This window comes from Castor canadensis, chromosome 6 (genome assembly GCF_047511655.1).
Source record: "Castor canadensis chromosome 6, mCasCan1.hap1v2, whole genome shotgun sequence".
Classification (NCBI taxonomy): Eukaryota; Metazoa; Chordata; class Mammalia; order Rodentia; family Castoridae; genus Castor; species Castor canadensis.
This window is the reverse complement of record NC_133391.1, coordinates 168514376-168529733: the sequence shown is the minus strand read 5'-3', so window position 1 is coordinate 168529733 and position 15358 is coordinate 168514376. Positions and strand designations below refer to the sequence as shown.

General features: G+C 41.1%; 1 protein-coding gene across 7 annotated transcripts in view; it reads right to left on the bottom strand.

The window, feature by feature from the left end:
• Ctnnd2 (catenin delta 2) overlaps positions 1 to 15358 on the bottom strand; it is an 858282-nt gene that overhangs the window by 141457 nt on the left and 701467 nt on the right. For all 7 annotated transcript variants that reach the window (XM_074077729.1, XM_074077725.1, XM_074077730.1 and 4 more), the window contains one exon: positions 2345 to 2462. In XM_074077729.1, coding sequence (XP_073933830.1) covers positions 2345 to 2462 — 118 coding nt within the window. The remainder of the gene's footprint in view (positions 1 to 2344; positions 2463 to 15358) is intronic.

Here is a 15358-nt window from a genome sequence, read left to right as displayed (position 1 = left end):
CACTTTTAGCAATTCCTCTTGGTCACCAGGGTCATTTTGACTCCTTAAATTCTATTAGAAAGGGCTAATTTGGAAGTCGTCTGTGGAGTGCTCTACCATATGTTACCCATTCAACAAACTGTCCCAATTATAGGAGCAGAGGCGAAAGCTTACATAGAATCCAGGCTCTTTTATTCATTAACTTCTCTGGCCTCAAAGAGAATGTGTTCTCATGTTCCCCTCTCACTTGTCATTGTGAAAGCTTGGAAGTGGCCAAGCGGAGGGCTGAGTGGAAAATTATGGCACAATAATAATAATACATTAAAACTCAATAGCACAAGCTGCCCAGTGAAGTACCATGGGGAAATTTATCAAATCTGATGCTTTCAACAGCATTGGCCCTTGGCTATGATTATCCTCCCTGTCACAAGGGTCACTGGTATGGCTTTCCAGCAGGTTAGGGTGGAGAAGGCACAGTCTACTGGCCCTGTCCTCAGTGCTGGTAGGAACCCATCACGGATTCCTGGGTCTTCTAACTCCAGCACTGAAAACTCCCATTTGTTTCAAATCCCTATTTTGGGGAAAACGTGGATATTAAAATAGATGATCTCCAAGCTCTCCCAAGAGTGTTAAAAGTGTTATTATCTAAGTAATTAGAATGTGATGTTTGTGCCATGGTGCATGCTGGTTCTCAAACCACACTCCTGAAGATTGCTTAACCTCCACAGACAGTGGCAGAGGAACCTGCCTGAGGCACAAGTCTGTTCACTTTTATTTTCACCTGCATGGTCCAGGTAGCCTTTTGTGTTCATCATGGTAAGAGGCTCAGCCTCCCAGTGCCTCAGTTTCTCACTGTGGTGAATACTAAAATGCTCAACACTATTGCTCCATTGATTTAAGAGTCTATTGTGATAACAGGCCTCTGTAAACACAACATCTTGACTCATCACTGTTTTAGGGGCTTAATTTTCTTGTCAATGATATTAAAAGGTCTAAAATCGTCATTAAGGGCTTTTACAAGAGGAATGCTTAAGCCTTTACTACAGTATAGTCTGTCTTTGAAATTAATAACACATGGCAAATGAGTGGATGAAAACCCAGCCAGCGGCAGTGATGAGGCAACAAGCAGTGCTTGTGTAGGAAGTGAATTGGTACTCAGAGAGCTGGAGTCCCGGAAGATACCTTGGGCCCAAATTTGAATGGGGACTGAGGCTCAGACATCAGTACTTTTCTAAATTTCTTAGTAACTGTAATGTTGGTGAAAGTTAAAAAGCACCCACAAAGTCAGTTAATAACTAAGTGGATAGATCCACTCTTACTTGTTTTTTATCTGGCTTTACAACTGGAGTACAGTATGCCAGATTCCCAATCAGTCCATTTCAAAGCTCCATCTACTCAAGCAGGTTCTTAATCCAAGATGAACATTGAACCATCTGATTTGAGACCATAGTGTGACATTTGGGTTTGCAGGACTGTAATGGGGTTGGGCAGATCTGTGTTCATTGATGCACCAAAGGCAATGGGGTGAAGGCAGTGGTTCACTGTCACAGCCAGTTTTGCTCTCCACAAGACACGTGCCATGTCTGGAGATATTTTTGTTTGGCAGAACTGCTTAGTGGGCAGAGCTTCTTGACATCCTCAGCTCAGTGCCTCACAACCAAGAATTACTCAGCCTCAATGTCATTAATGGTGGCATTAATTGAGGCATCCCATTTATCATATGCATTACTTTGCAAGTACTGGTAAAGTCTGTGTGGATAGCAAGACATTATGAAATTACAAATTTGTATTTAGTATGAATTGAAACTAATTTAGTTAAGACAAAACAAAACAACTCAAACACTGGAAAAGCCCACCAAATTCCATTTGGGCTTGTGAACTAAAACAGTGCATAGATATTGATGGTTTAACATGTTGACAGCTTCATTGATTTAGCATTTGACATTCTTTTTAAAGATTTTGCAGGCATTTAACATGACACAATACAATTACTTATTACAAAGCTAATTTACAAGAATATACGATCATTCATATAGGTAATTTTAATATTTTCCTCTTTCGAAAGTGGATAGTAAAAATCAAGCTGGAAACTTTTGTGTACTCTGATGTGAAGTTTGCACACTCATCTGGAACACATATGGTTTGGGTAACTTACAACAGTCTGGATTTTTAATTATTACTAGTCCAAAAGTAGAATGCTAGCTGTGAGAATACAAGGAAAAGCTCTGTCTAGACCTGGAGTCATGACAGAGCTCAGAATGAAAGCATGAAATCCTGAGATAGCTCTCCATGGTTGTTAGCCATTGTTCAGTGCCATGGTTGTCTTTATTCTCTAAAATGTTCAATTGATGCAGATTCTACAAACCTTGCTATCGATCTCACTGCTCCCCAGCGCCGACTGAATCACATACAGCAAGGCATCCGTCAGTCCTTCACACTCCCGCATCCTTCTGCGGGCCTCCTCTCCGGCTGAACTTACATTCCTGTAAAGCAAGAGAACACATCAGTAGACTTCACAGTGGTCACCAAGAGAACATTTTTCCATAAGAAAACTTTTTTTAAAAAAGAATATAGTTTTAAAGAGTAGGTATGGCTTCAACACAAACACACCCAAGGATTGAGTAAGTCACAGATAACTGTATTGCAACTTGTGACGGAGAGAATTCAGAATTCTTGATGTGATTTGTCTGTGTCTGCTGAGAATGGGAGCCTTTCAGAAAGTTCTCAGAGTTCATTTCATTTACAATTTACCAGGGAATCACAAGCTTTTTGATTCAAAGGATTCTTTTTCTTGGAGAAATGTGAAACATTTTCAGATACAGAGCTTCCAACTTACTGAAATATTTTTATAGATCTAAAAGAGCCTACCTCAAAAATATACGTACTTTGGCCCAGCAAGAAGTTGACTTCTGGGAATTTATTCTAAGGACGCAGTTAGGGTTTCTGTAACACCATTTGTCACTCAAGGTCTTTCCTGTATTGCACAGCCTGATCTAAGGACAATAGGAGGGGCTGGTTGTAATGGGACACACAGCTACAAAGCAGGCAGACCTTCTTCCAGTCCTACAAAACACACAAGATACCCTCGTTGATGGAGAACCATCGGGGGGGGGGTGTTGTTAGTTACTCTGGTATCTGAGACAATGTTATTCCTTGCCTATGGATAACACAAAGGATGCTGGAGGAGGTGAATTAATGGTAGGGACAAAGGAAATGGAAGAATTCAGGCATCATTGGGGAGAAAATGAGAAGAGAGAATGTTCCTCAATTTTGGGAATTACATGGAAGGCAAGTAAAATACAGAGTGCTGGACTCTATCCTGGAGTCTGGGTCAGAAAATCTGGGCGGAGCTGTATAATTTGCATCTCCTTAGTGATGCAGAACTTGAGAACTAGACTCTAATTCTGTGGGGATGGTTCCTTTGAGGGAGGATAGGGTTCTTTGCTGACTGCTAGGATTCTATGAAGCAGACCCTAAGGATCTGTGAACGTAGACAGTTTGGAGAAAAAGGTAGAATAGAATTAACTTCACGCTGTCACTGTGATTGACATGGGTATCTTCTCATTGCATTCTAACAGCATCTTTGCCGTAAACTTATTTCAATTTTCTAGATGAAGGAACTGAGCCTCTAGGAGGTTCTCCAAGGCCTGTGGTGAGTGGAGGAGAATAAGTAAAACACAGGCCTGTGGAGAAGGGAAGATCAGAGCTCCAAGGCCTGGTGGAGAATCTGGGTGGAGTGCATTTATTTATTTAAAATATTTTTGGAATTAAATATAAAATAGGCCCAATGCTAAAAGGTTACTGAACACAACTGTTTTCTTTGTTATCTAAAAAGATTCGTAACATGTTAAAATAGGATCTATCAGTATTTTAATGCAAAGCTAGGAAAGGTTATTCAATTTAAGTTGGGTTTTTGTCATTTTCTTATCTTAAAATAGAAACAAAATTCTTTAGTTCCTTAGATGATATAACTGGGCATATATTAAAAACATTTTTATGTCAAATTTTATAAATTCCATCTTGTACTAGCCAAACTTTGTTTCTGAGACAATCTCTGGCAGGGGTGGGGTACGAGGATGAACAAACATTCTGCTAGGAAAAGAGGCTTAATAGTATTATTTTAAACTAGAAGGACATTCTAGACCACTCCTTCTTGAAGTAGTTTTTATCAGGTTGAGTTTTGAAGTTGTTAGAATACTAAGTTTGTCACAAATTCTAATCAGATTTTCTTGGTCAGAAGAATATTGGGTGGCAATGTGGACTCTTTATAATTTAGTGGGTAGTTTTTCAAATGAAGAATTATGGAATTCATAGTTGAATGAATCTTAGGGATGTTTGTGTACATTCTAGTCTGAAGTTATCGTCTGCCCCCTTCCTTGACTGATAAGCTCAGTCCATCCTTTAAGCATCCTTGTGATGAGGGTGGGCTGCCTCCTGACTCGCAAAAGTACTTCATAATGGTCAACCCTAATTTCACTGGCAATCAATAAATGTGCAGGACCAACCCATAAGAAATAACAGGAATGAACAACTTCATCAACATTACATGTTGTCAATAGCAATTCCAGCATTCATTTTTATTCTAATTTCTATCTGATTCCAGTTTAGTCTCCTACAAAATCTAAAAAGTTATTAATTGGCTAATCTGATATAATGGGCAAAACAGATTAATTAGTTAAGGTCTCAGCGGAGGCAGTGAAATGGCTGAGACACGCACACATAAACACATGTACACACATACATATTGTCTGCCTGTATAAGCAGATTCAGTATGTACATATGTATATGTACATATATGTACACAGATACATACATATAGAGATGTTTTGATATTGTTTGTGTGCTGGGGATTGAACGCAGAGGGCTATGGCCTTCCTAGGAAAGTGCTCTAAATTCTATACACATTCTCAGCCCTCAGTACATGTTTTTAAATAAACACCAGTATGTGCAGGCCTCTTTTCTATGGGCAACAGTTTCTTAGAAACCCAAAGGCTTGAGTTTCCACTTTTACTCAAGTATTCCTGAATGAATGAAACACATCTTAAGAGGATCTTAGGGCTTTGATTTGAAGGCAAAGAAGATTTCTTATTCCACCCTCTTACTCTTAAACATAAGAACCACTCCTTCACTGTGATACTCAGCTTTTTATTGTGGTTAACACTTCTGATCAGCAAGTTAAGGCAGAGACATGTTGACTTATGATTAAAATATAATCATAAACATTACACTTAAACATAAGTAGTACAAAGCTGTGAGCACCACAATTTTTAAAAAGCTCAATTTTTTTCTACATGTTTACTATAAATGTTAACTTCATGATTTACTGTACACAAATTAAAACCTTGGTAATGCTTTATGTTGTTCATCAAGTGGTTAGCTGTAACCCTGGTCCTAAGTAAGTATTTGACAAAGAGCCAATGTCCAACCTAAGACATTGCTCTCCACCACTGTACTTAAAGCATCGTCTGTTCATAATGGGGGAAGTGATTTCCTAATCTGACTAGAAACTGGTGCAGCAAAATTCTTTGCAAAATCAGCATTAAAACATTAACACAGATTTGTTAAAAGCACAAATATGCGTACATTATGTAATCCTTAGATATAATCTTTATAATCTTGATTGAATTGTCAGATGACATGCCATTTGGAAGTTTCTGCTTAAAGAAGATTCTGTATTCTTTTATCTAGTAGATGAAAAATGGAAATATTCTCTCAATATTTTCCAATTAGAAGACCAATCTTTTATTCCAATGCATCCAGTTGAGCTGCTTCCTTTCCCCATCTTAAGTGTTATTGGACAGTTCATTTCTCTGAGCCTCCGTCACTCACTGGGGTTATTTAAATCAAATGAACACACAGTGCTCTCCTAGGATCCACAATGGAATTACACCATATGTTCAACTGAATGACTGTACAATTTCACATGAAAGATGTGTCCATTGCAGCTGGGTAGCACATGGGGGATCAAACCACAGAGAAAACCCAGGAAAGAGATTTCTGGGGACTCGATCTATTCATAATTAGTCTTTCCCTTTATACTCCCTTAGTTCTTTAAACCTCTGTGATTAATCATCATTGATTCTGTATTAGAATTAGGGAGGCTTTTTGACCTTACTATTGCACAGGTACCTTCCAGAAGTGAGACATATGTGATCCTTACATGTATAAGTAGCACTCAGCTGAGTGCCTGACATGTCCATCATAGGTGCTCAATGCAAGTTGGCTGTTGCCTGGGTGTTCAGTTCTTCCATTGGATTGGAATTCAGGAATCCAGGGGCCTGAAATCTGTCCCTGACTGCTTTACCTCTGTGTGAGATACTTCTTAGATATATCAGCTGCTTGTTCAACTATCTGGAAGCTTCTTCGCTGTAGTTTGTGTGTAAAACCCTACCACCATCCTGGATTATTCAGGAAAATCTCAATTTTCAAGAGGCAAAAGGCAATTGAATACAGCATATAATATCGAGAGTTTGACATGCTTTTTATAGTCGTTCATACTGTTGACTCTGACTGTAGGTACTGCTGAGAACTGCCTAACTTTGCAGCCTGTATACAATTAGATATTTCTGTCTTACACCTATCTCTGCCTCTTGAGCAAAGGTAGCTTTTATGCTCTGGTTTGAGGCTAGTTTCTCTTCCTGTATCTCTTGCTACCTCTTCTCCCTTCCATCTAACCTGCTCCTTTATCCTTATGGTCTGGCCTCTGCTGGAGTCAGTGCACACCAAGATGGCCTCACTCCCTTGGGCCCTGGGTCCAGCCCTGCCATACATGCTTATGGTTACTCAGGTGGCCCTACTCTGTACATCATGGGCTGATACTAGGCTCCTTCATCTCTTCTTCCAACTAATAATCAGCAGAGCCCAGCCATGGGCTCTCTGCTGCACTTATAAGGGCTCCTGAGATTATACATTGGCCTTAGGGATGGGGCTGTACTGCTCAGAGTGCAGTAGAGAGCAAAGCTGAGGTTATTTTTTGAATACAGAAAGTCCTACAACAAAGCAGAAATATAAAGCTATGTGTTTGGTGCAGCCTGGCAAACAGACAGACGAGGACTCAGAATCTGCCAGATGACTGGTAGATCCCAGCAGTATGGAGGCCAAGGAACCTGCTCTATGGCTCGGCTCCCTAAAGATCTGACTTGTGTGTGGGCTTCCTCAACACAGATGTGCTTAGGGATGGAGCTGAGAGCCTCTAGACCTCTTGACCATGGATGAGAAGAGGCTGTCTGCACTTCCAAGGCTGCAATGCCCTCTACCTGGGATGCCCTTCTTTCTACCTAAGCCATCAATTGTGACCATCACAGCTGCCAGGGCTCAATCAGAGCTCTGCTGTGTGTGTTTACCTTTTAAGCCTTGATGTTTTAGTTAGCTTTTCATCATGATGACAAAATACCTGAGAAAACAATTGAAAGCAGGATTTATTTTGTCCTACTGTATCAGAGATTTCAGTCTGTGGTCACTTGGCCTGGATTATTTTAGGCCTGTTGTAAGGCAGAGGGCATGGTGGAGGAAAGCTGCTCACCTCATAGCAGCCAGGAGGCAGGGAGAATGAGAGAGGAAGGGGTATGTCCCCAGTGACCAGCTTTCTCCAACTAAGCCCTACCTCTTAATTGCCCACTTGGCTATGAACTCATCAACAGTTTAATTCACTCATGATCTAGTTACCTCTCAATAGTGCCACCAGCTGGAGACCAAGCCTTGAACATACGAGTCTTTTGCAGGGGATAATTCATACCTAAACTGTAACAACTGCCTCAGCCCTTCCACTATGTTCTGCCTATCCTCACATTCCTTTAAAGCACTTGCAGCACTTGATATTCAAGCTGGCGCCTCAGGACCGTGAGGGGCGAGGGTAGGTACAGAGCATCATCTCACTTTGTTGCTTGTCTCTTGCCTCCATTGCGTAGTAGGGAACCACCAAATGCCACTGAGTGAAAGAGCACATGACCCCTTCTAGACTAGTGGTCTTAACTAGACAGTTTTGCCCCAAGGAGCATGTAACAATATCTGGGTTATTAGGATGGTCTTGATCACCACAATTGGGCGAGTGCTGGAGTAAGTAATGGCACCATGTGGGTGGAGACAACCAGGGCTGTTGCTAACCATCCTGCAATGCTTAGGACAGATCCCGCAACACAGATGCCAGTAGTGTGGAAGCCAAGGAACCTGCTCTCTATGGCTGGGCTCCCTAAAGGTCTGATTTCTGTGTGGGCTTCCTCAACACTTAACTTGTGTGTAGCCCAGTGGTTCAGACCTCAGCTGTGTCAGAATCATCTTTGAACTTGATACAAACACAGAGGCCCAGTCTGCTCTCCTGCTTCAGTGAACCTGGCATCCTTGTGTTCTGCTGCCCAGGTGTTCTTACACATGCCATGCTGAGACCCCTGTCTGAGCCATGGCAGGATGAACGTTAAAATATTTATTGACTGACAAGAAGCCATGTAATGGTCTACTGTGTGTACACAATTAATAGATGGACCAATACTTCCTAGGCTCTAAATCCCACACCCAGCAGTGATAGCATTTAGACCAGTGGTTATGACTTCCATTAGTCAACCCATGAATGACTAGAAACAGCACTCAAATTGTGAGGGGAGATCTAAGAAGAATGTAAACATGGATCATCTTAATTTCTTGACTATGTAATTACTACTCAGCAACTAATGAATTTATCAACAATTACCTGATGTGAGTACACATCGGAATGGGAAATTATGTGCATCAGGCCTCTTATTCAGTATGCTTGCTTTTGCTGTAGTGAAAAAGGATAGAAATCTTTCTATCCATGAACATCTAAATCAAGGCTCATGAACTTTTCCTATGGTGCCACATAGGGGCTCTGTCACTTCTCTTTACTCCTGTCAACAACCTTCAAAAACATAAAATCCTTTCTTACTCATTTCTAGACAAAAATAGGTCATGGGTGTGATCAAGACTGTGGCCCAGAGTTTGCCAACCCTTAACTGGGATTCTCATCTGAAGCTCAGTTTAGGATGAGGTATCTGAACATAATATTTTGTCAAAGTTTTGAATATTTTTATATGTAGGTTATTCATGTTTTTTCCTGTGATACAGATACAGAGCTTCTATCATATTCTGAGACTAGACCCCCAAAAGTCTAAGAACTAATCACCATAAGTGGTTTGAGCAGCATGTTGCTTTCCTAAATCTAGAGTACGAGTCTGAAGAATTGCATATAATTTTGCCTCTGTGTGTCAATGGCAGTTCTGCTTTGTGCTTCCATGTGAAAGACTTTGGGAGACCCTGTGTGTGGGTTCCAAAATCACTGGCCCTATCCCCACCCTATGTAGTGAGATCCTGTTCTTTACCAGGGTGTAGGGGAAGGGAAGGAAGAGCTCTTCTGTTGGCCAGATGGGTCAGTTGCCTCTACCTGGCTACCAACAGTAGCCAACCAGAACAGTCATCCAACCAGAAACTCTCCTCTCAGATGCAGAGTTGCTGGGGCTGGGGGCAGTTTGGTCTTGCTAAGTTTTTCCCTCACCTTTATTCTTCCCCCAGAGAGCTGCAGTCACAAAACAGCTAGGCTTCTCTGTAGGAAGACAGTAACTGATTTCCTTCTTACTCAATAATGTCAACAAATGTGGATTTATTTGTTTGTGCTCCTAAAATGGTGCTGATAGATGGGGCTACCTAGAAGTGAAGGCATGTTCCTGACCTTGATCTTCCCTTTGAGAATGTAGCTGGAGGTCACTGGAGATGTGTCCTAACCCATGCCAGGTGGTCTGAGGGCATGGCCAGTCTTCTCAATAAGTGCTAACTGCTCCAGCCGCTCCTTGCCCAGGGACCCCACATCAGAAAGGAAAGAAAGACATCAGGAGGACAACTATCACACCACATGGAAAAGTGCACAAGTGTGGAGAGAGAAAACAATAGAAGGCTTTACAACAACACTGACAACTTTAGTTCCTAGTTTTCAAGAAATCTAAAAATTTGTGTAGGTTTTTTCTCATTGCATTTCTTCATACAACTTTGTGTTATCTTTCAAAAGTGTCACACTGTCTCTTTCCATGATGCACCTGCAGATTTACTTTAGTTACTGAGTGACTTTTGGTATCCATTTATATAAATAGATCACAAATTCATAATTTAAAAAATTATTACCCTATTAATGGATATTCATACATCTAATTTTTTTACTATAATAAGTAATATTGAGCAAAATTTTGGAGGAGTTATGGGTTTCAACAGATTTATCCATTCCAGGAATAGAAAGAAAGAATTACAGAGATAAATCAGTTGAAATCGTAAGTCTACCAACCTTCACTGGGCACCTGCTTTGTTCTACGCTCGGCGCTAAGTCTTTTTCTCATTTTTTATTATTCATTTATTTACATGTGCATACACTGTTTGGGTCATTTCTCCCTCTTGCCCCCGCCCTCACCCTCTTCCCCCCACCCCCCTCCCTTGCAGGCAGAACTTGTTCTGCACTTTTCTCCAGTTCCGTTGAACAGTAGAAATAGGCAGTAATAAGAAAGACATAGCATTTTTGCTAGTTGAGTTGAGGACAGCTATACAGAGAGATTCTTAGCATTGCTTTCATGTACAAATGTGTTACAACCCAGGTTAATTCATCTCTAACTAATCTTTACACTGGTTCCTGATCCCATTCTTGTGTTGACCTCTGTCGCTTTAAGGGTTCTGCATTAGTTCCTCTGGAGTGGGGACATCAAATGCTTTCATGTTTTGGGTTTTCTATCTAACCCTGTACCTCCTGTATATGTTCTCCCCTTGCCATGTAACCCAAGTCCTACAACATTGCTGTATTTGCCTTAGATCTAAAGACCACATATGAGGGAGAACATACGATTTTTGGTTTTCTGAGTCTGGCCAGTGCTAAGTCTTAGGATGAAAAAGTGGCCTTTGACCTATAGAAGGTCACAGTCTGGCAAAGTAAGAAGATGCACATTTGATGTGACTACACATTACATTATCAGATGAAAAATCTGAGAACCAATCTCTTTTGAAAGTGACTTTTAAATGTGCAATTGAAATGAACGCAGGCCGACATGGATGGAAATGTTACTATTTTTTTGCTTCAGTAAAATCTTTCCTTAAGTGGTAATTCTATAAATTTGGACATAGGTTATTTTCCTTAACATTTGTAGCAGCAAGTCATAGATTGTGACTTAAGAAATAAGGACACAGAGTGCGATAAATATGTTTCTAGCAAGAAAGCATTTCGTGTGGATTCAGTGGAAATTATTTTAAAATATCGCTTCAAATTTGAAGGATAAGGCTTAAATCACACACTCAGGCTGAGGAGCAGACCCAGGTCAACTGCCAGCACATACATAAGCCAAGCACACCTGTGCAGAGATGGGGCCTACAGGCCACTGTCGTCATTAACAGGGGGCCTGACAGGGAGAGGTGGCATTTTGGGGCAAACAGCAATTCTGGTGCATAGCTTTTCCATTTTTACTGAGCCTGGTGTTATGATTTGGATATAAAGTATCCCCCAAAAGGCTCAAGTGTTGAAGGCTCAGTCCCCATCTGGTGGATCCAATCATTGCAAGGTGACTGGATAAGGACTCTGGCCTAATCAATGAATTGATTGATGAACTCATAGCTGAATGGACTATTAGCAGATGGGGTCTAGTTGGATGAAGTGGGTCACAGGGGGTGGAGGTGCATCGTGAGGGAATCCATCTTTTCCCTGGTCCCCATCGTCTGTCTCTTGGCTGCTTTTTGGCCCCCATGAAGTGAGCAACTTTGTTCCACACTCCTGCTGCCACGATGTTCAGCCCCCCCGACTGCCCAGAAACAACAGAATTAGCTTACCATGGACTGAAACTTCTGAACCCATGAACCACAATAAACCTTTCCTCCTCTAAATTGTTTCTTTCTGGTATTTGTCACAGTGATGAAAGTCTGATGAGATCTTAAGCCAGAACCTGTATCTACATCACTGTGGCTGGTTCACCATTCACCAGAGTAAATCTTGTCAATGCTTTTTTAATCAACATGAGTTACCTGAGCTACATCCTTCTGCTATCTAGCTAGTTACTAAGTGGCCCAGATAGGTTGCTGTGAATGGTCAGTAATGCATCATCCAATATTTTACTTCCACCTGATGCACCTTGACAGCAGGAGCAAGTGAAACTTCAGGATCTTTGGGCCAATAACCAAGAGTAGATAGAAGCAAGTCTCCCTTGACCTGCCTGATGAGTTCAACACATTCCAATAGAAAGACACTTCAATGTCACCCATTTCTGATATCTTATGCAGAGAGAGGGTAAGCTAGGATCTAAGAGCAGCTCTTAGCTGACAGCCAGGAAAATGTCTCAGACCCTTATTCCTACATTCACAAGGAACTGTATTCTGCTCAGAACTGGAAATAGCCAACAGTCAGAAGCAGATTCTTCCCCAAATACACCAGTAAGGAACACAACCCGATCAACACCTTGATCTTAACAAGTGAAACCAGTGTCTGGACTTCTGACCCCCACACGGAGTGAGATAATAGATTTATGTTGGTTAGAGTCCCAAGGTTTGAGGTAATTTGCTAGCAGCAATGAAAAACTAACACATGGTCTGTGGCCTGCTTTACTCCAGGGTGAATGGGAGTCTTCCTGATACCAACTGCAATGTTTCAAATCTACCTCCTCCCTAGAAAATGGCTTGTCAAACAATTGGGCTCAAACAAGTTTCAAGAAGGTATTTTTTGATGCTCAAGTGATTGTATAATTTTCATTAAGACCAGAATTCTACATATATGCCAATCAAAATTCTTTCTAGGGGTGTGCATACAGCTGGGCTAAGGTAGGGGCATATAAAACATCTCCCCTCAACTATACAACCTAGGCTACTCTTGGATGTAACTCAGGGCATGCTGAGGTCCTTAACATAAGACAATAATGTGATGTGAAAATGCATATTTTGAGACAAAAGTACATCCCTTTAATTTTTTTTTTTGTCCTAGCCCTGATCTCATTAGCCCCAAGAGGGCAACCAAATTTGTAGGCATCAGTCTGGCCCTGACTGCCCTCCTGTCTATAGTATCTTCCACTTCTGCCAGAAAAGACCAATGAAGACCTATCTTCATAGCTTCTAGTGAACAGAAAGAGCTGTGGTTGGTGTTCTGTAGCTGCATGGGAAATGAGCATACTGGATTATAAGGGAGAGAAATTAAGGTGGCTTCCCAGCCCTGCTTGAGTTAAGTCTGCCATGTAGCGTCATTCTTTGAAGTGAATTCTCAGAACATTATGTGAAACACCAATCATAAGTACCAAGCAGTATTAGCCATATTAGGATTAACCATACCTCTACGTACTTTTATTGGGCATTAATAACGGAGGCTGCATTGACTCGAAGAGCTCTTGACTTCTCTCTCCACATTTGTGAACAAGTTGGCACCTCATCACAGCCATGTCAGAACTATTTCTAAGGAGGTAAGTTGCCCTATTTTTTTTTTAAAGATTAGTACAGTCTTGCTGTTTGGATTACTATGCACCTGACTGTTTTCTCCAAGGAAAGCAATTTCTTTGTTAATCAGGATGATGATGGCTTGGTAATTACTTTGAGAGCTACAGAGACAGAATGCTTCAGTGGCCAAAGACCAGCTATGTGCTGGGGCCAGCAGCAAACCCTACTGCCACTCTGTACTCAGAGCATTCCTTGCTGCATTTAACTCCCTGACACTCCCAAATCCCCTCATAAATGCAAATTACCAAAAGAAATGGGTGAACTCCTCTTTTCTTGACTATTAAACACTGTTCCCTTTTTAAGACTGCCTGGGCCTGAGCCTTCTGGAGTTAGTCATGCATCAGGGAACATTGTTCCAGAGAAGCCTAGAGCAGAATCAGAAATACCTGAGTTAAAAGACACCCTCTTGCTGTCAAGCACTACCTGGGGCTTTAGCTACATGATTCCAATTAAAATTGATGGTCGCCACAGAGTTAACTGCTCTATGAAATGTCTGCTAAAAGTTTCCCATTGGGCTAAATTACAAGGAAATCAGAGGGATAAAAAGAGCGAATGCGGTGTGGCTAAAACTATTAACTGAGAACCTAATTGTGCATGTGGTCCTTTGTGATCCACAAACACTCATGTCCTGCTCACAGTTGTTTATAAACAGGTTGTGCTCAGGGCATAAGCTGTATCACTGGGATTTCATCTTTTAGTGGCTCCTTCTGGAATTTGGGATGGTGTCATGAAGTCCAACTCCAAGGCCAATACTTGCCTGCCTTGTCTATTCCCCTAATGCCCTAGCTAGGGTTTTACACCGGCCTTTTTGTGGTGAGCTCAGAAACTCAGGATGCTCACACGTTGGAAGCTCCCTATATTCAAGCCTTGGAGCTGGCACCTCCAATTCCTATCAAGTGGACCCACCAGGGCCATGACTCCAGCAAGCATTTTTATGCTTGCTAAATGAGTTGCCAGTCAAGGCCCAATTATAAATGCAACAACAGCTAAATGAATATTTCATGGGTCAAGAGCAATTCAAGTTGTTCCTCATCAGTCAATGTAATTTCATGAGAAGTCACAAAACCTAAGCTTTTATATATATTACATATACATGTATGTATACATATACACACATACATGTATACATACATTACATATATTAATATGTTGGGAAGCATTGCAAAACAGAAGTCCAATATTCCCTTCACTAAGCAGATGGCTTCCAGGGAAACAAGCATCAGGTGAGTCAGTAAATAATGAGCAATGTCAACATGATCCAATTTTTTGAATTTTCAGTCCTCTGTGTTCTAAGAAGTAGGAGAACAAAACCAACTTATAAAGGATTATCAGTAATTGGCTACCTGCCTTGTAAATGTCAAATTGTGGGTGTGAAGACTCAAGATTTTGTATTATGTTCTGGATTATTAGTAGCTATTATTAAAACAACATTTCTAACTTTCATTTCAATTCGTTACCTAATTTCCCATATGTAATCTTTCAATATATTTACTTGTAGGAAATTTTAACAAACTGTACACCAATGACTTATTAAAGCTGGGAATCTATGTGGTTTTTAAAAGCTCACTTATCTAGATTGTAAGGATTCCTTGAGGAACATTTCTTGTTTTCATGATTGCTTTGATCACTCATTGGTAGTTATTGAATACCAGTAACAACCAGCCAAAAACTGAAAGTATATTCAGTGGTAAAGAACCGTATAAGCTTTTGTATCTTTCCTCTTCTTCTGTGAAACTCCAGTCCTCCCCTTCTGGGGACTCATAGTTGATGAGTGCTGTCAGCATTTCCCTAAGGTGACTGCTCAGTGTCCTTGCTCAACCTGGTGGGGTAAAATGACTGGACTCAGCAGCCACAAAGGAGGGGAGGAGGAACAGAAGGTCCCTGCTGCTCTGAGCCAACACCTGCTGGTGTCCACGCCTCTCTGTACTATTACACC